The 21,098-nt window shown below is 35.5% G+C and overlaps 2 protein-coding genes across 2 annotated transcripts; both read right to left on the bottom strand.

Annotated features, from left to right (window-relative positions):
• Window positions 1-414: 414 nt before the first annotated feature.
• LOC122824180 (probable G-protein coupled receptor 141) lies at window positions 415-2,665 on the bottom strand. Its single transcript, XM_044104476.1, has 2 exons — window positions 2,459-2,665; window positions 415-1,591 (listed from the first exon to the last, which is right to left on the bottom strand). The coding sequence occupies exon 2, from the start codon at window positions 1,589-1,591 to the stop codon at window positions 680-682; it is 912 nt and encodes a 303-aa protein (XP_043960411.1). The 5' UTR covers window positions 2,459-2,665; the 3' UTR covers window positions 415-679.
• Window positions 2,666-7,705: 5,040 nt separating this feature from the next.
• On the bottom strand, window positions 7,706-20,757 carry pign (phosphatidylinositol glycan anchor biosynthesis, class N). Its single transcript, XM_044105333.1, has 29 exons — window positions 20,446-20,757; window positions 19,844-20,116; window positions 19,638-19,759; window positions 19,442-19,540; window positions 18,720-18,826; window positions 18,314-18,438; window positions 18,044-18,174; window positions 17,837-17,956; window positions 17,722-17,762; window positions 16,738-16,797; window positions 16,450-16,542; window positions 16,263-16,318; window positions 16,080-16,158; window positions 15,659-15,841; window positions 15,422-15,561; window positions 15,068-15,167; window positions 14,856-14,948; window positions 13,217-13,308; window positions 12,281-12,386; window positions 12,086-12,194; window positions 11,856-11,958; window positions 11,654-11,756; window positions 10,508-10,594; window positions 10,237-10,292; window positions 9,736-9,811; window positions 8,823-8,896; window positions 8,579-8,621; window positions 8,372-8,424; window positions 7,706-8,228 (listed from the first exon to the last, which is right to left on the bottom strand). Exons 2-29 carry the CDS (start codon window positions 20,068-20,070, stop codon window positions 8,105-8,107), a joined length of 2,802 nt encoding a protein of 933 aa, XP_043961268.1. The 5' UTR covers window positions 20,071-20,116; window positions 20,446-20,757; the 3' UTR covers window positions 7,706-8,104.
• Window positions 20,758-21,098: the final 341 nt, after the last annotated feature.

Raw genomic sequence — 21,098 nt, 5'->3', positions numbered from 1 at the left:
AACTTAAGCTAGGGTGGAGATGTTAAACAGTAACCCAGGTCCATAAAAAACTAGAGAAGAGAAACATCACTAGGTGAATGTGAGTGTGTTGATGTGTGGGTGACACAGACCCCGTGACACAGAAAGTGCACAAAGATATAGAATTCAAGAAACTTTAGATTTTGTTTAGAAAACTATTGGAAAGTAATACATTTTTTGATCAAACTTTAAATTTTATATTGTGATAATATTTTGAGTAAGGATCTGTTTTGTATGTCTTCATCAGCTTCAGGATCCTCGTGGTCTAGGATCCTGTCATAGTCCCAGACTGGACAATGTGTAGTACAGATAAAGACCAGCAGATGGCAGGAGTTCATTTATCTTGGAGTCAAGTTCAAAGTAGTTTTCAGACTGCATTTATTACGTGGCAAAATGTACATTTCTGCTATTCATTAAAAAACATGAATAAAAAAAAACATTTTTAAAAAAAATTCAACAACCAAGCATTTCTGCAATAATAATAATAATCTTCATCTTAAATAATATTGGTTAGATAATGAAGCAGGCAAAATTATCATAATTTGATATCAAATAAATTATGTACATCAACAAGAAATATGAAAAAGAAACACATGAAGAAACACGTCTTATATCAGTTTGTATCCTGTATGCACATTCACTGTTATTGTAGACGCTATGTTCACACAGTCCTACTTCTTAAGCATATGTGGAATGTTCTCCTCCCCAAGAAGGTCAGCATGTCCAAACAGTTGAAAGTGGTCAGGCTCAGTAAGACTTCGTTTAAAGGTTCAAGCTTAGGTTTCCCAATGTAATACAGCCGGAAACTATGGTAGGGAACGAAGCAGATTAGCATGATCAGTGTGAAGCAGAGGCTCTTCAGTTGAGCCCCAAAGTCTTGCTGAGACCTGCATCCCTGGCGATCCCTTTTGTATAGAGTCCACAGGATGTTGGCCTGAAGGGCTGTCAACACAACAGCTACCACTATCACCAGTGTGCTTGATATGTAGTTCAGCTCTTTGGCAGAATTCATGCTTCTTGCAAAATGAAAGCAAGTGGAATTATTATTTTGATCTGTCTTGCCATAAAAATGAAAACTGATGGAAAAGATTAAGATGAGCACAATGACCCACATCACTACACTGCCAATGAGTGCTTGCATTCTGCCTAAGGATTCCACCTGCCTAGTCCTGCAGTAGTGTGGCCACAAGCGAGTGACGAGGATGATTATGTAGAGCAAAAAAGACATGTACATATGGATGTGGATCATCGCGCTCACCATTTTACACCACTCGATGCCCAACTTCCACTCTTTGGCTACATGATAGTAAATTCTGAAGGGCACTGTCAGAAGGAAGATGAAGTGGGCAAGAATTAGGTTAAACACGGCAATAGAGGTGGCAGAAGCAGCACTGGACTTCAAGATGTGCGTCATCAGGCTCAGGCTGACGGTACCGCACAGCAGAACTACAGAGTTGATGACCGTGAGGGTAACGTGAAACTCTGTGGATCCAGTCTCAGATTTGTTGGTTGGTGTGATGCTCTGAGTCATCATGGAGGTAGACAGTAGCTGCGGGGTCACGCTAGAATTCATCTTTAAGAGAGAAGGTTTCAGACAAAATCCATTGTTAGAGACAAAAAGGAAGTTGGTATAACAACTAAATGGGTAGTGCTATAATGAGAGGGAAGAAAAGGGGATAATGTGTGAGTTAATGTTGACTTTTTATAACCTCAAAATCTTGGTAAAATAGGATGCAGGCATGGTACTATAGGAAGTTATTCAGCTATGTATTTTCTCTTGTGTAAATTGTGAAAATGTAATTTGTTACTTATGCAACCTATACCCTATACATGTTCTATACCGTTCAGACTAATTTACCTCTTTATTCTCAGTCTGATGCTTTCTGTTTTGTGGAGTTGGCCTTTCTGCAGTCTATTTAGTTTTTGTATTTTTTTTCACAAGCAGATTCATTTCTGTTAATGAAACTATGATGCTGACACATCTTATCATTTCAAAAGACGTTTTTACTTTTGAAGGTTCTCTTTTCACCATCCTCTTATGACTTGTTTGATTGAAAAAAAATCTAACAAATTTACAGTAACATTTTCAAACAAAAAAACACATTTATATCAGTATACAGTTCTGTTGTAAGATTATCAGTGACTTACAGCAAGGGTTGGTATCATTTGAATAAACACATTTTATAAAATGTAATTTAGAGCTAATTTAGAGAACTTAGTTCCTTACTATTGCTTAGTCAGTTTATCAAAACTGAATAAAAGCAGCAATAAATGTCCCCAAGACACCAGATTTGCACTAATTCCAACAACAAAAAAATTACTTTCTTTTGAATAATATTTTTAAAATGTGTCTTGCTTGTATATTAACAAAGAGAACAAAGCAACAACCTCATAATGAGCACAAAAAGAGATGTAACCTAAGCTTTTCACATAGACTTACCTTGCAGTCAAAGATTTGGCTGCTGCCTGTTTTTAGGAGTCTCAGCAAAACGTTAGAAACTCTGTCTATCCTTCATCCCACCGGAGTGGCAACTCAGCGTTTTGACAAAGTCAGTAAGCATCCAAACACTTTCAAAAATAGGAGATTTTCCGGGTCTAAAGTTAGCGTAGGTTATTGAAATGAGCTACATGTGTCGGTGTCAAGAGCCCTTTTGCATACTGCGTGTCTGTAGTTTGAAACGGGAGGTGATTTCATGTCAGCATAACCACAGAAATGGTAGCTTCCTTCTTTTGGCCACTCTCTGTTTGCACTCTGTTTCTTTTTTTTTTTGTGGGTGGCGGGAGGGCAGGGGTGTTGCTGTTGTTACTATTATTTAATTCCAAGAAATACAACATTTACATTATTAATTATGCCGCACATACAGCAAATTACTTTTATTATGTAAAAAAAAAAAATGTCTTTTACATTTGTCCAACTTAATCAGTGTAACTTTATAGTTTATTTTATTTCATAGCATCTATGGTATACATAAATCTACGGATTTTTTTTTTTATATATATGAGAGCATCAGAAATTTTTTAACTGTGTGGTTGCAGACTGTTGCATTATATTGCCATAACATCAGCTAATTGATGTGTAAAGAGAAGTTAGTCAGGAAGTCATGGTACGAGTAGCGATGTTAACATATGTCTAAATATTGCAGTCAGTTGCAAGCATTACAAATGTTTTAGATGTTGTTGGCGCTAACTGGTTCCCATGGGTTTTACAGTAAAAATATCACACTACTTTTATCAAGTTTTACAAATTGTCATTGTACAACAATGGAATTCCAAGTTTGTGATGCTGCATAATCTAAATTATGTTTTTACTATTTGACTATTTTCTTAAAATCTGGATATCATCCATCCATAAGTTAGTCTACGGGTTTCTGTGAGGGACTTTCCGAACTGTGTGAGGAAGCTGCAGTACCCCTGGCAATAATTTAAGCCACAGTTCCACTTTGTTGCTTCAATGTCAGTATGCAAAGCTGCATGTGGATTTAGTTATTTGTCCCAGTAATTCTTTGCATCTGATTATTCTGTAAAAAACACACATCTGGTCTTTTTATTATGATTTGTTTTATTATGCAAAACATTTCTGTCAAAATGTTAAACACACATGTCTTGTTCCTTAATTTCAAACCCTTCGTTAGAGGTTTCACTTGCATGATTGATCATTAGTCTAATAAAAGGACAACTTTCAGTTCAGCTTCAACTTTTTTTTCCAGATTCATGTATTTATCAAGCTCATTTTATAAATTGCTTTCTTATTTGAACCCATAAAATAATGTCTAAAGCACATGAATGTTTACTTATAGTAGATGTTATTTGATCAATGTCAAACTGAAAACCTGATACCATCATTGAATAAACTGATGGTCATAGTTCTTGAAATAAATGAAGCTCTTTATTTCATATGAAGAACTGTGACCATCAGTTTCCAAGAAAAAAAAATGGTCATAATTCTTTATATGTGATAAAGAACTATGAATTTCCTTGGTAGTCTCTGCTCAGTGTGGCTATTGTACAAATACAGCACTGTTGAAATGCTTCTACATTTGCTTATAACATCTCTTAAGGTTGTCATTTTTTTTCTTCAATTTACATTTCACCACAGAGTAAGAAACCATTTACAGCTACAAAAAAGATTCATCTCTTGAATTTTAAGTCTGCTGCAGCAAGACTTGTTGTACGAATGCTGTTCAGTATGCGCAATAACTCCATGTGGAGAGTTGAGTAACACTGAATTGACCCAATGTCAGTGTGGTGTTTAAATATGCTATCACACTAACTGCTGAGACCAGTTTATTCGTAATTTAAATGAGAAAACCAGTAAATATCCTTTAAACTCTCTGATGGACTTGTTTGTATTTTTCAATGTTTTGAAGTTCTTGTGTGGTTTTGCTCAATCCAAAAACTTATGTTGAAATCTAGTTTTTCAAGTTTACAACACCATTTTCCCTTTACCAAAAGCTCTAAGTAAAAGTGTGATCAATTGCATCCAGAAATCACCAATTAGCAGCATCTGCCTGTGTATTATTCAGTCCCAGTTTAAATCTAGCTATGTGGTCAGCATTGTGTTTAAATTCGGCTTTAAATGTTTATTAGATAACATTAACAAGCAAAAAGCATCAGACTGAGGAACAACTTAAGTGATTAAGTTTTTTATAGCACTGTTATCAAAAAATAGTTATAAAAAATGTCATGAGCATTAGACATCTATTTGAGCTCTGTTCAATCAATCATTTCAAAATGGAAGGATTGTGGCACAACTGCAAACCCACTGTTGTGCAATAACACATTTGGTGAGAATAAAACATTAATAAGTACTGAAGGCAATTATTAACAATATAAACAATTTAGATCAAAATTACAAAGTTGGGCACCATCTGATTATTGGAAATTCATAGTCAAACACCTCTCAATCTCAGATAGTTAATTCCCAATGAATAGTTGCCAAGTGAGGTGTGATGTTATAGAACAATAGATAGAGTGAATTTGTGCACTGGTGCTCTCAAACAGCACTAGACACATTGACACAAACAACTTCTCTCCAAAATAGAATAATCTATAAACAAAATTCTTCAGCTTTCCATTGATTTCAGTAAAGAAACTCTAGGCTGAAAACATCAAACAAAATTACTAAGCACAGATAAAAAGAATAAGTAAAACTAGTGATCTAAGGAAAAAGTTAAATAAAATTGTAACATTAACAACCGATAAACAAATGGAGGGCTATCACAGTTCAGTGTGAATATGTACTTTTACGAGACAAAGTTTGCTTTGAGAAATTGGAATGAGGCCAAATTATCTCTAAAAGTTGACAAAAATTAAAAAAAAAAAAAAAAAAAAAAAAATTAAACAGGAATTCAAACAACCATTTTGTAATCCGAGCAGAAGATAAACATAAAAAAACAAAAAAAAAAACAAAAAAAAAAACACATAAACAAAATATGTTTTAAAAATTGTGTGTGAAAAACAGACATGGATTGACAACTTGGTAAAAGGACCACAGGCAAGGTGACGTCACATCCAGGGTTAGCAGCTCATCAAACAACAAAGGAAATAGCGGCTGTGATGCTATTTAGCGATCCTTGTGAGTCTCACATGTACCGTTGAGTACCAGTGCTTATCACTATTTGTGTATGCACCTTACAGTTAATTTTTACAAGAAGAAAACAAGCTATGTTTTAAACACTGCAGAACTAATGGTGGCCAACCTCTTAGCCTTAGCAGAGCTTTAGCTTTGGCAGCCGGGAAAATTACATAGCATGTTTATAAGAAATATTTTATGCAAATATAAGTCTTTTACTAGGTAGTTATAGCAAGAGAGAAAGTGAAAAGCCTCAGCCCTTCCTTGGTTTTAACTTGCATTAAATGCAAACAAAAACACAAAGAAATGAACAATATTTAAATTGTTTCATTCTGAACTAATTTTCAGGTGACAGTGGTAAGAGGTCCAGAAGGAAAATAGACATGCCTCACTGTCAACACCCCTAAATCCAACTGGTGGATTGCCAGGCATTCCCAGGCAAGATGAATATGTAGTTCCAACTGTAGTAACCAACTCCAAAGATCATATTTAAATTCAAGAGAAAAACTCAGACCAAATATGGACCCTTCTAAGTAAATAAGAGACGAGTTAAAGAGGGATTCATCAAGTATGGCTGAAAAGGACAGGTTGGATCAACATAAAGAAATAACAGAAAACAGTAGAATAATTATCAAAAGACAGTTTCTCTACCTGTATACTTATATTGCTCTCTGTTTTTGGCTTGACCATCAAAGGTAAAATATTCCTCCTTAGGGCACAGTCTTGTTGCATTGAACTAAGCGAAAGTGGGTTAATACACCACTTGCACTAACCTGAAAATTCCTCAATCACATATTAACTGAGTGCTTGCTTGGGAACTCAAGCTACAATAAAGAGCCACATGAGGAAGTTATTCTTGTTGGGCTAGAACATTAACCAAATGAACCAAATGTCATGATCAAAAAGTTACTCAGTACTCTGGTAGCCTTTATTTTTCTCTTCTTTTACTCTTACTTATATTTTTAGACAACTCCTTCTTACTACTTGAGTTTAAAAAAAATACTGAATTAATGCTGCTCTTCCTTGAGTACAGCTTTATTGTGGCATTTATCACCTACTGGTAATAACTCCAATATCCATGCATCTGATGGCATGTCCATCTTGATCAACAACTAAATGAGGGTGCCAGTTTTAGATATTTTTATGTTTAATGCCATTCCAATTTAATGCCACATATTGCTCACATACGCTGTGTCACGCTACACTATGCAGAGGATCTTTATGAATCTGCAAGGATTGAATTGCCTCAATATGTTGACGTTATACTGTTAATTGGGAATTTATTTTTTCATTATTACATCTGGTCCTGCCACGCTATAATGTGAAAAATAGGAATACTGGGTTTTAGGCACTTATATAATGAGTTTTTAAATTAACATAATAAAGTATTTTTAAACTGATTATGTTGTGTTGATCTACCATAAAAGTAGCAGCTTAGGCTTAGATAGGATCTATAGTGATTAAAAAAAAATTTACTAAAAATAATGTCCCTGTGGAAAATTATGGTTTCGAACTTAAACTTCCTGCACGTTTGCTGCTAATTTGCTCAGTATATAATGCAAGCTGTTTTTGCCTTTGTCTGTAAATAAGTGGAGTTTAAACATTTCTCCTGCAGAATTAAGTTAGATCAGCATTTTTTTTTTATTTTATTTTTTTTTTTTAAGATAAATTTCTAATGTTTCTCCTTAAGCGGGGGTATTGTGTATTTTCCAGACACATGGTGCAATTTTATAACACAATCAAGGTAGTATGTTACCTTCACTTGATATTAAAATGAAGTATATATCAAAAATGTGACATGAAATAAACTTTACTTTGCCTCATATTCATAGCTGATGACTGTACGGCATCAAGGCAGATCATGAGCAAACATTAAGACACCTTTGAAATTTAAGAATTTCTTACAAATGCATGAGTGCATTAAGGCAACAATCCGAGTATGTCTGTGATTCCCTCATACAAAATGACATAATAACATGGAATAAAACTCAAAAAGGTCTATTTTGGCTAACATACCCCAAACATATTAGTAAAGGCTACAGGTCTGATGCAACATGTTCCTATTACTGTCTCATTGTATCTCGTATAAATCAGCTAGTAAACAGACAAATCAGCTCCTGGTTCCAATTTTATTAGTGAATATATAACAACAGGTAAAAGCATATTTTCCCTTTATTAAATTCCATTTACCTTAACACAAGTTTGCGTTAAACTTTAAAATCACAAATCCAAAGTTTTTTTAAATGGTTAATTTATAGTTAAATATTCAAAACACATATGTCCAATTATTTCTTATTTAATTTACAGTTATACCTGAAAAAAAAAAAAAAATCACTGGGTGTTTAGAGGGTGGTCTAAAAACAGGGCTTGGCAAAATTGATTCTTGAGCTCTTGAGGGTACATTCCACATCCTATGCATTTATATAAAAACTACATTAAGCATATCTACACAGAATAAATACAAAATATTTGGCATACACAACCTACAACACTGGATGGCATAAATATTTTTATTTAAGGAAAGTGCATCTTCGATCTGTTCCACAGGATGAGTCTTTTTGAGGTGAGAACGTGTGTGACCACACTGAGCAGCATCAGGAAGATCGTCATCGACATCACTATCACGTAGTGACTAATGCTGTAGCACACAAAAAATATAGAAATTGTGTTTTTAGGTAGATCTGTGTATCGCAGGTCACAAACCACAAAGAAGAGGTAGAAACAATCTGTGCAAATATGTAATGAGTAGCTGGTGTTTTATCGACACAAACTGGGACTTACCTTGTGCCAATATCCAACCAGCTTCCATAGTCTTGCACCAGGAAGAAGAAATGCTGAGGACAAGGAAGTTAAACATTTACCATGTACTGTTCACATAAATTCTACATTAATCAGAAAAGGAATTGAGCCAATAAGGCTTTTAAGACTGTGAATTAAATTGCACATAAGTCAATTTATATGCAATTGATATTATTTCAAGTAATTTACCAGTGCCATGACATCAGATATAACCAGGACAATGAGGAACAAACTGGAAAGGAAGAGGATATGAAAAAAAAAATCAAATGGAAAGAAAACATGAACAAGAACCAAAATTTGCAACAATATCCGTGTGCTGCAGGAACGACATTGATACAATTTGTATTGTGTATTTCTTAACAGAATAAAAAATTGTTCATGTTGAAAAATTGAACATGCACAAATGTCAAATACAGCCGTCAGATCAAATTACCTTCTTGATGAGAGCTGTGTTGCAACTTGGATGGTCTCAAAGGTACACATTACTATGATAAATGGAATAATAACCTGAGAGGAAAAAAGACAATTTAAAGAAACTTAATCAAAGACAATCAACATAAAATCAGTCATTTTCATTGGCGCACACATTCACACACTGATGATGGGAAGCTATAGGATCGTAGCCTGGGTGGGGGAGTCTGACAGAAGCGAGGCTGCTATATTGCATCATCTGCCCTTCTAATTAATACCAGCAGGCAAAGTGGTTGAAGCTTCTTGCTCCACTACATGGAAAAGAAATTGAATTGGCAACCAATCGCTTGAAGAGGAAACTCCTACCATCGATGTAGTGAACAGTTCAATCCATAATCTGACAATGGACGTACAAGACACCTGCAGACCAACCCAAGCATGCCTGTCTGCTTAAACTGACAACAAGCGAGCATTAATTAAAGCAGCCATGCAGTGCAGATCAAAAATAATCCTTGGTTTGAAAATTGGTGTCCTCAAATACTCTCCAATCAATCTGACTGAGGTTGAGCTCTGTCTGAAGGAAAATGGGGTGAAAAAGAAATGTAGCCTTAAAATATGTAAAGCTCTATGAAACATGCTCCAAAAGATTTGCAGTTGTAATTGCAATAAAGGGGGAAAAATGCCACACAGCAATGACTCAGTGGGGCTGAAAAGAGTGCATATCACTCTTTTCAGATTGTTATGTAAAAAAAACCCAAAAAAAAAACACATTCAATCTTTTACTCTCTGCTTCACAAAGATATCCTACTTCATGTTTGTCTATACATTGAAGGGAATTTCTCTTTACATTTTAATGGGTGAAATGTAAAGAGGAATGAACAATATTATGAAGTTATTCACACAACATGACATGACAAACACCTAGAGTAACCTACCTTCCACATCATGAGCCCTCCCATGATAAACGGGTTGAAAACAGTGAGGAAACAATAAACGGAGGCTGGGTCAAAACTAGATAACAGCAAAAAGAGGAAGCATCAGTAACTACTGACAAAACCAGAAACATTAAAAAAGAACCAGTATTGAGAAGAACAGCAGACCATTAATATGTTGCTTTTAGACTTTACATTTCTGTAATCCTTTTGGTGTCACAGAAAATGTCTTGGTTCAAAACCTTTAGACGCTAGTTTCGCTAAACAAACCAAAGTACGTCATAAACGGAAATATATTTTCACAGCTCACTACTCTGCTTCCTCTATTTAAATGATCGATTTAAATAGAGGGCATCATTAATAAAGCAACCATTAATGAGAATAAGGACACAAGAGAGATTCACTAAAACTGCAACACCTACAGCTATCCCATTCAAGTGTCATGTCATTTGTAACAAAAATAAGTACAGAAAAGTACATTCAAAAACACAAATGTTATCCTACCTGTTAATGGATGCTATGTTCCCTGTGCCAAAGAAAGCTGTTATTATAAAAAATACCTGAAGAAATAATAGGGAAAAAACTGAAGTAATGTGAATGTAACACATTATTTAACTATTTTTAGACACATAAGGGCTCAGCTAAAATTCTACAAAGGTTATCTAAGCTAATGAGGGTTACCTTTAACAATCCTCTGAGAATAAAGCACCTCAATTTACTAGCTCAGTTAGTTCTTGTGGTTTAATTGCAAACAATTACAGTATACAAAGGATACGAAAAAATATGATCTTCTGATGTCATCCAGCTTCAGCTGTCGGATTTTGGTAATGTCAATGTTGGCTGAGAAATCAATTGTAGACAGCTGAAAACAAAGGAACACAATTAGAAACCACTTCTGGGCAATTTTTAATGAGCAATTTGCGTTTGGTGCAATGATCAACTGAGTAAAAACCTGATAAAATATCTCCCACCAGAAAGGTCACTTACCTGACTTCAAACTATATTCACCATATTCTCACAACATGCAATACATTGCATTAATTCTGTTTGTTTACATGTAAAAAGGTCGGCCTTTTTACATGTAAACAAACAGAATTAATGCGATGTATCACATGTTGTGAGAATATAGTGAATATACTTCCACCGAAGAAAGAAGAAATATCGGTGAAAAGCTTGAGGCAACATTAACTTTATTTTAAACTGGATAATATTGTAATTCTAGAGCTTTCATATTTTAAAGATTGGGTGGATCACCTGAAAGATGGACTATGATTATGATTATTAGCATATTTATTGGGCGCATGCACACCAGTGCTAAGATATTTTAAAGCTTAAAGTTTACAAGTTGCTGGTCTTTCAGCAGTTGCTTTAAATTGAAATTGTTAAACCACATTCATCTTGATTCATCCTCCATTGGTAACCGATGGAAAACTGATTGCAGCAATTATTTATGTTCAACACACACCAGGGGAAGCCAGAGGTTAAGCTTTCTTTGATTGTAGTTTTTCTCAGTCGCTTTAGTGCATTTGTCAGATCAGAATAGAAATTCTCAAAACTAATCAAATCGTCACTTGTGCACATCAAAAAAGCAGTTGTCTTGTTCTTTTGAGTAAGTTGCAAATGCTGTTGTACATTCTGCAAGTGATTATGTACAATTCTCAGCTTTTGCCTGATTTTCAACACCTGGTGATATCTGGATCAAAATGTGTTACATAGCACTGTACGTCTGTGCTAAATGTTTGAACAAGTTGTCATAATAGGTCAACCATTGACTAAAGTAGGAAAGCTTTGGTCTGATTCAATGTGTAAGAGAGAGTTAAAAAAAACAATTAAATGTTATAGTCTTTTATATTTTCACAAATAATAATAAAAAGCCCACACCCCCAAATTTTTGTCATTGTAACTTGTATTCTAATGCTACCTCTTGTCTTCTGGAGTCACCCTGAGCGAGTAAGGCCTCCTGTTCAATGTTGATCCATACAAACATCAACCAAGATAAAACAGGAGGGAACAAGGCCTCTGACCTAAGTAGGAAAGAACAGAAATAATATTTGTACTCGGCAGATTTTCTGAAGCTGTAAAGCTACAAATTAACAACTCAATTGAAAATGATCTTGCCATACCCAGTACTGAGAAGCAAGTAAGTGGATGTGAGAGACAAAAATATGCTGAGGAGTCGGTGAAAAAGACGCGTTGAGCTCAAAAGAGGAACAAATATAGAAGATGCTGAAAAAAAGATAGACCGCATACATAGTGTTGCGTGTCAGATCACTGTTTCCAGTCAGAACATACATTTTAAATAACTTTCAGTGCATTTTTCTGCGACATTGAGAAAAGTCTTTCATCCACCAACCTAATGTGCTCCAGCTGATGATCTGATTTAGAAAGGGCAGGCCTTGTTTCTGTTGCAGGCTGGAATGTGTGAGCGATGGTACACACAAACACACGGCCACATGGATCATCTGTTAGGGTTGACAAGTAATACATCTCTTAGCAATTGTTGAGAAGAAAAAAAATAACACCCAAACCTGGAAAAGCAAACAATTACCTGACTGAAAAATTGCCATCTGTCGCTTGTGTGCAGCGGTGTCCTCCGCCATGATGACCAGAGGTAACAGGCCGAAGTGAAGAGAGTAAGCAGGCCTGCACAGGTACTGAAGAAATATAAACTAAGCTTTATTGCATTTACCCTTTAGGGTACGCAGCCTTATTTAAGCATATGGATGCAGTAGAAAACTTTTACTGTGAATCAGGGGATCAGGAGCTAGAAATTATGCCTAAAAAATCTTTCTACTGGTTACGCTTCAAACTTTCTTTTGTTTGTTTTTGAAAACCAAAGGTGTTACGGAAGAGAGTCAAGAGATCCTGCTAAACTCTGTGCAGGTTGCCTCAAAAATATCTGCATTAATAATAATAATCTCTTAAAATCCTTAAAATGGGGTTTTCACCTGAATTTGAACACATGTTGAGTTATTTTTTCTGTGTTTCAGAAGATATATTGGAATATTTGAATTCAATGCTAACTAAAGCTAATAAGATTTAAAAAAAATGTTTATAGAGGAAAGAGCATCGTTGCAATAATTTCCCCCGACTTCCACCCCCAACTTCTACTTAAAATGACGATGCATTTTTCATACCTGGGAAGAGGGAAGTTAATACATTTTCACTTGCTTTTCGCTTAGTTTTAAAGAAGTTATCCTTACACAACTTCACTAAGAAAATTGAGTAATAATCTTTGGCCACCTTATCTTATATCTTTAAATACAAAACAAAGACGATCCTACTTGGTTTTTTAGGTTGTTTTTTTTGTTTTTTATTGTGACCTGTCAAAAGCATTGTAAATGTTTCATTTCAGAAATTGAAAGAACTAGAAAGACAAAAAACAAATGTCTGCATGTGATAACATTTCATTTCTGAGTAGGAAGATAGTAGGATGCAGTGGTAAATGTTTTAATAAATGTAAGCAAATAAAGGAAGTACTCACACCAGATGTAGATTAGGCTCTCTGCCCACAACGGGCATCAGGGGGAAAACAGCCAAGCACAGGCAGCCAAGAAACCAGCTCACTGAGCGAAGCTACACAGGAAAACAGCCAACAACCACAAACAGTGGTGAATTAAGCAGACAGTCAAATTTTATTTAACAAACTTGCACAAAAAAAATTGCTGCAAAAATTAGTACGCACAATTTGGACTTTAGAAAACTGAAACGTCAGACTTCTGTATTTCTACAAGAACTGAGGTATTAATAGTTTTCCAGTTCAGAGTGACTAAAAGTATGAAATGCTTTTAAAAGGTTCACATGTTCTTTTAAGTAAGATCTTTTCGTGCATTTTGGAACAGAGTTGTTGAGACGTTTCAGGTTACTTTTCTGTTCGAAGAAAGTTTTCTCTAAGCTTTGTCTGTCTGACACATGGTCTCGAATATCACTACAGAAAACTTTGACATAAAGAGAGGCTCCTTGTTGGCTCAGTGTTTGCATGGTGCAAAGTGGTGCTGCGAGGTGTTTGTGGTAATATCTTGGGTTTCAAATTCACCACACATGGAGGAGTGAATTAAGAACAAATGTCTCTACTCTCATCTTATCTATGTAAAGAACATTATTCCAGAAATGGAGTAGTTTTTGCTGCCATACTTGTTTTGGTTTTTTTTTCTTCTAAATGTATTGTTGGCTATGTTGTATGTTACGTTAACTGAAGCCAGTAAAGTCTAAGATGTGGCGTCTTTTCAAAACATCACAATCTGAATCAGCTGAAATGTCCACTTTCAGAAAAATTGGGAAATGCCTCAAATGTTTTCCAGTTACAATTTGTTTTGTTACTGCTGAATGTTGGACATAAAATTGTTTGGAAATAAACTTGCAATCATTACCATATTTGTTGAGCAACAAGAAATGCTTCTCTGCGGTCATTGCTGATAATTTCTAGCCTTGGCATTTTGTTAATGCACATATTTGTGTTACATGTCAGCAAATTAGTTTTATTTAGATGATCACACTTGATCATTATAAAATGACTGTGTGTATTTGAATAACAGCAATTGTTCTTCAAAATCTTTTGAATTAAAGCAGAGGTTTGATTAATATACTGCCCACAAGACTTCCATTTCAGTTTAATAAATAAATTGGAAACTTGGAGTTAGATATGAATAATTTTAGAACCAGGGAAAGACCAGATTATATTTGGCTTTTCCTGGTATGTAAATGTGTAAACTCCAAGAAACAAAAGGCTTTTCTAGCTACTCTGTCTGTTTACGTCTACTTCAAAACATATCGTAATGGAGAGACGCTCATTTTATTTTTCCACATCAATGGATGTCTTTCCAGGATATACAGCTCTGTATATCCTGGAAAAACAAAATCCATAATATTCTCCGCTGTAAAATGGTGCTTTTTTTGTGTGTGTGTGTGTGGAAAACTAAAAATGTAGGATTGGTTTTAGTTTCAACATTATAATGACAACATTCTGAACTTGCAAACAACTTCACAACCAACTTCATGTTGTTGCTATATTTGTTTGAACATTTGTTTATCATTCTTGAAAAAAAAAATCCTGAACAGTGTCAGTATTTCATGATCTAATCACTAACTTTCATTGATCCTCACAAATATGATCCTCTAGTTACCTTGGCTTTGCCAAAAAGTCCCGAAAGGAGTGGCCACAGCGAAAGGAAAGCCAGGCCTACAGTCAGCATGGAGCGATGAAAGAAACTCACCACCTGGGGGCAGCAGATGACAGTGATCCAAGATAGGACTGTTGTCAGACTGCATACAAAACCTCCCGCGCACTAATTACAAGTTGAATTGAACAGATCTGGGTTGGACTGAAGAGACTTACGAGCAACTCAATCCCAAATGCAACCAGCACAAAATAGCCCAAACATTTCCAGAGTGGCAGAGAGGGAGCTGATCGGATCAGATCTGACAGAGCTCCAGACCTAAATAGGAAGAAAATATTTCATTTGTCAAGAAGAAGAGGCAGAAAATTAAAACATTCTTCGCCATTTGCAGAAGCTAGAGGAAAAAAAACCCCACAACCTCAAAGGAACTAAATGACACCTAAATAAATATGTATGAGTGCATTTATATTTTACAGTATGAGTGCATACAGAAACGTTGCACAATTTACACTTACATCATGAAAGGTACAAACACTAATCTATTTACATTTCTTTTTAAATGTCTTACTTACTCTTTTAAAGCAGTGTACCACACAGGAACTGGCAGCAAGCAGTATATATAGTATGTAATAGGACTTCTTTGGATAAGCAGGAACAGAGTGATCACCACAGCCACAGCAACACAAAACCTGGCCAAATTCTGATTGGGATTCTGCACACACACACGCAACACACAAGTGCAATACCAGTTTAACAAGAAAGGCAAGCGTTGTAAACCTCTTTTTGTGAGAGGACTCTGCTATCCCCACCTGTTTAGCAAGGTTGGGATAACGAATGAGACTGGCGTGAGTCCTCAGTATAACCAAGATGACATATGACGTCCAGCCTATGAATCCCAGCACCACACTGCAACCCAGGAAGAACCTGTCGTAGGTGTGGTAGTAGACCAGGCCCTCTAAAGACAGGGATATCAGAGACTGGCACAGAGAGATCTGACAAGAGATGGAAATTATACGGGAATCAAATGGAGTGATTGCGTAAAGGAGGAAAAAAACTATAATATTACCACACAATTTTTGACAAAAAAGAAAACACAGTTATGGGTTTCACAGCAGTTTTTAGTTTTCAAAGGGATAAAACATCCAAACTAAACCTGTACACTATTTTGATGTCCATTTAATATTCCCTGATTAAATTTAAACATAGTTTAATCAATTCTCTAATACTTACAGCATCATTATACTTTTCCAACTGTATCAGTATCCGGGCCCTGTGAGTGAATTCTGCTTGCTTTGATTCAGTCAGGAGTCTGGGGGGAAAAAAACAACATCAAATTACTGACCTGCTTAACTTATGATAAAAACAAGCTCACTTGTAATGCATTACTGGTAATGCTTTGTGTATTGTACTCACTGGAATGGTGTGAACAGAAAAGGTAAGGTTGTCTCTTTTTTCTGGATCATTTTCATCTATTGAAGGAAGAAAAAAAAAATAATAATACAACCTTTGTGTAATTACTGTGTATCAATGACAGTATTACAAAAGTCTCATATTTTGTGACATGGCAGTTAGTATACAGCAGAAATGCATGCTGTGATACCTTGAACTGCTCCAATACTTGGATGGCATTAGTGTACATGCTTTCAGCTTTGAACTGGTCACTGTTGTTAAGGTAGAGGAGAGGCATCACACCCTGGAAACACACACATACGAAACCATGTATTTTGCGTCTCACAATCGGAACTAGAGTAGTTCAACATTACATTATATTACTATTTGTTTAAGTATAAGCAGACGATTCTCTTTCAGGCAAGCTAGGTAATGCACTGAAGATGTATGTGCAAAATTTGATCTATTTTATCATTATTATGATTATCCACAGACTTACAACAGAGTTAACTGGAATGGGCAAGCCAAGGAGTGAAGCCATGAGTGGAGCAATATCAGCCTGTAATAGAAAATAAATAAATAAACAAAACAAACTTGCAAAACCGTTTACACAACTTGACCTTATCAAATTACAATAATTATTTCTACAAATTCTAATTTTGTCAGACAGATCAGCACAAAGCTTTGCTTTAAATAAAAATCTGAAAATGGTAGTGTGCATTTGTATTTGGTCTCCCGAATCGACATTTTGTAGAGCTCTCTTTTAATGTTGTTACAGCTGCAAATCTTTGGTCTACCAGGTCGATGAGCACTGTTAGTTTTGCTGATGGATGCTTCTCTTATTAATGTTTTCCTTCCCCTGCTTTGTAGTTTAGTTAGACAGTAATGACACATTAGGTTCGCAGTTGTTACTATGCTGTTTTACATTTGCAGCTTGGATTAGCATTGAATGTAATGCTACATTGGAATGTGTTCATATTTCTATTTAATTGTAGGCTGGATGCTTTTTTTTAGAGTATACATCATATATATATATATATATATTTTTTTTTTTCCAATAAATAAACTTAAAAGAAAATTAAAGTCTAATCTAAAGCCTGCTCTCAATTTCTCCTCAAACTGACTTGTCTCTTGTGTTCCTTGGTCTTCATGATGCTCTTTGTTTCCTAATGTTCTCCATAATACCTCTAAAGCTTTCACAGAACAGCCTTTTACTGAGATTGAATTACACACAGGTGGTCTTACGACTTCTAAAGACACTGGATTTTATTTATAAATAACAGAGTAAAGGGCAGTGGTCTCATTTATAGACACATTTATGTGGACACATTTTCTTTTATCATTTTTATTTCACTTTACAACCATGTGCTAACTTGTACTGGTCTACAACATAACATAACACCCCAATAAAGTCTGTGGTTGTAATGTAAGGAGTTCAAGGGGTATGCATGCAACAGTAATATATTTTTTGCATTCTTCTCACCTGATTTACATCAGCTCTACGAATATGCTCCAAGTTCCAATCTGGAAAGGAAAGAAAAACAATGGCTTCTATGAAATCAAGCATACATTTTCAAAAACTGATAACTTTAATATACCTTTTAAATATCCGTCCTCATATGGCTGGGATTCAGTGACTCTCTGGGCCTTGTTAACTCCAGCTCCCCACACCACTAATGGTGTGAGCGTTTCAGAAGGATGGCCTGCACCGTGGGAACCTAGAAGAGGAAAACTGTCGTAGATAAATACCTATTCTTCTTACTTATGTTGCAGACATCAAAACTAAACCTGTACAAAACTCTTACCCCAGTTTGTCATGCCATGATCAGAGGTAAACACATAGGCAGTTCTCCCATCATGGCCAAAGAAGTCCTCTATCAAAGACACAACCTCATCTACACCAGTGTCTACCAGGGCAATATTATCCAGGTATTCCCTGTAGAAAACACAAAAAGCAAGAAAAAAATAATGCCCCACAAAGGACTGTTAATTTGTAAGAATATGCAATTAAAGTTCAGTAAATTTAATCCCAAAAGCCAGAAGAGAAACATCCCAACTCAATGTAACCTACTTACTGTGACATTGGTCTGTGAGCATGTCCATTAGTGTCAATGCCAAGCAAATGCAGAAAGAAGATGTTTTTATCCTCAAGCAGAGAGGCTTTTAGAGTGGAGTTAGTCTTTGCGGCTTGAAAGAAGGACTGTCACAAAGTTTAAACATAAACACAGTTATTCTAAGACTGCTAGACTTCTAATTGATATCAAGAACAGCACTGTCATACAGACTCTGTCTTATCTAAAGAGCATAGAAGCTGTTATTATTATTATTATTCAAACAAAATACCATGAACATTTCAGCCCCATGAGATGTCTTGTCTCTGTACATACTTAAAAAAAAATCTAAATTTGCAGACTTAATATGTTGGCATAGATATATAAATTGCAGCAGTTATCTTTCCTATCAATATTTCAACAACCGTACCTTGACTTGAGTGAAAACCCAGGTGTCCAGCCTGGATGCATCTTTGGAAGCAAAATCCTCTTCCTCTGCTGGGTATGTGTGGGTATAAACATGGTCACCAGTTGCACCTAAAAAAAAAACCCACAGAAGCAAATGAGCAATGTTATTGCTTACCAGAAAATGAAGAGAAACATTTCGAGATTATGTGAAAATAAACAATAATAGATTTGTCATTATTATTGTTATTGTTCTAAGTATTTTTTTTTCTTGAGAGGTTAATGGTTCATTGTGTTCATAGCAATAAATTATCATTTTTGCAATTGATTCACACAAATATTCACAAAAAAAAGCCATTTCAAAATACAATATTCTAATTTAAAATCAATAATCATTCCCTAAACCCTAGCTTGTGTTGTGTTTTTTCTATCTAAACAAAGCAGGGGGGAAAAAAGAAAAATTAAACAGATTTATGATTTTGTGTGCATTTACTCAAGGCCCAAAATGATCAATGAGTTCAAAAAAAACTTGCATACTTAATATATCAAAGTTATAAAATGTCATCTACATTTAAGTCAATATAAAGAAATTGCATATTATAAGTGAAAGGATAACAAATAAATTATGGATACTCAATTGCTTTTTTCCATGCTCAGCTTTCTCTTTTCCTTTTACTTATTCTGACTTGATAAATAATAAAGTTGTATTTCATATTTTTTCACCCTGAGTGGGAACATGTTGACTACCTTTGGCAAACATTGGGAGGATATCTGGGCTCCCCCAGCACCAGGTGCTTCTGCTCTCATTAAACACTGAATCAAACTCTACTGGATTCTCCTTCCAACCTGAAAATATGCAAAGAAAATGTTAATGACTCTCATAAAGAGATGATGCAAAAATCCTAGAAAGATGTATTCTTGGAAAATCCCAGCAAACACCTACCTTTAGCAACTGCACTGACATCTTCATAGAAGCCTGCGATCAAAGCAACATGACCAGGCCGAGACTCAGTAGGTACACGTGTATGAGAGACACCCCACGTACCAGTCTCCTCTATTATGGTCCTGATGGTAAAAATAAGTTTAGGTCTATTTAAAGAAAATAAAAACAAAGTGTGTTCAACTTCATTGCCTAATCAGTTTACCAACCTTAGGAATGGAGTTCTACTTGAGTTGTTGGGAAGCAGCGTGAAGAGACTATCAGCTCTGAGGCCATCAGCCACAACTAACACCAGTCTGGAGGCAGGGGGTGCCAGCGGCGTGGACTGGGGTGTCATGCCGTGGACCAAAGGAGATGTGAAGTAGATGTCAAAGATGGATAGGAAGAAAACTACATGGACTGTTAGTCCTATCAGGAAAAAGGTGATCATCTTCATTTTGATTGAAGACTGCCCTGCCCTTACAGAGCAATGTGGAGGTTTCCTGATATGGAGGAAAGTGAAAAAGCATAAAAACAGAAAGCTAGAGGTAACGATTATATTGAATGTATATATAGAAAATATAGTGAGCTAAAAATAAAGTTTTCAAATATCAGCTTTACAATTAGACTGACTAAGTCAATGTATCTGCTACAGAAAGGCTTAGTAAAAGGACTAATCCGTTCACCATATGCCACTAGCCAATCTGCCAAACGTCAAACATATTAAAAACCCAAAGATTTTGTGGCATTTTAATGGTTATAGTTTTTTCTTCATATTTCATGTGTACTAGAAAATCTGCTAGATGTGAGAAAGTGGAGTTATAAGTCTTACCTGTATATAACGTCAACTTGATCCTGACATAAAGTGCTGTAAGGAGTGCTTTGGATAATATAAGGGGGATAAAAAAAAATTCCCCATTCAAAACAAATGTTGTTTCCTTACATTTTATCTTCGTAAATGAGCCACCGAAACATATCCAAAGAATCAGGCTGATTAAAGCTGCTGTTTCGAAACAAGATCACGTAATCTTTAAGTCGATGCTTTTACAAAACCAACGATCCCTCTTTGTAACAAGATTACTACAAGAAATACAGGCAGCACGAGAATTTACTTCCTTGTTGTGACTTTGGCGTTGACTCTTAACGCATGTGCCCGAACTTGCATTGTGGGTAATGTAGTTCAAAGATAAATAATTTAATTTCAGCAGGTTTTCTAAATTAAGACGGTACAACAATTATTAGCTCGTAATTTTTGTATTTGTTTAAGCACTTGACGAGCAGAAAAATAAACATCTTTATTTACATAAGTAGTATTTTCCATTTTTAACATGGCATTAGCTAGCATGAGCTGTCAACTAACAATCATGCCCTGCCCAGCTACCTCGGAAATATCCAATCATTTTTCAGCAATCCATTAAAAGGGCGGGCTTTAAGAAGACGTCTCCAAGATTTAGCCAATCGTTATGTCGCATTCTTTCTCCCCCC

The sequence above is a fragment of the Gambusia affinis genome, linkage group LG21 (genome assembly GCF_019740435.1).
Source record: "Gambusia affinis linkage group LG21, SWU_Gaff_1.0, whole genome shotgun sequence".
NCBI lineage: Eukaryota > Metazoa > Chordata > Actinopteri > Cyprinodontiformes > Poeciliidae > Gambusia > Gambusia affinis.
This window is presented reverse-complemented; position numbering and strand designations above follow the sequence as displayed.

Coding starts and splice junctions, on each gene's coding strand:
- LOC122824180 (XM_044104476.1), bottom strand. CDS start 1,591: ATGAATTCTAGCGTGACCCCGCAGCTACTGTCTACCTCCATGATGACT.
- pign (XM_044105333.1), bottom strand. CDS start 20,070: ATGAAGATGATCACCTTTTTCCTGATAGGACTAACAGTCCATGTAGTT. Junction 18,175..18,313: donor GCTCACAGACCAATGTCACA/GTAAGTAGGTTA, acceptor TGTTTTCTACAG/GGAATACCTGGATAATATTG. Junction 16,543..16,737: donor CCATTCCAGTTAACTCTGTT/GTAAGTCTGTGG, acceptor GTGTGTTTCCAG/GGTGTGATGCCTCTCCTCTA.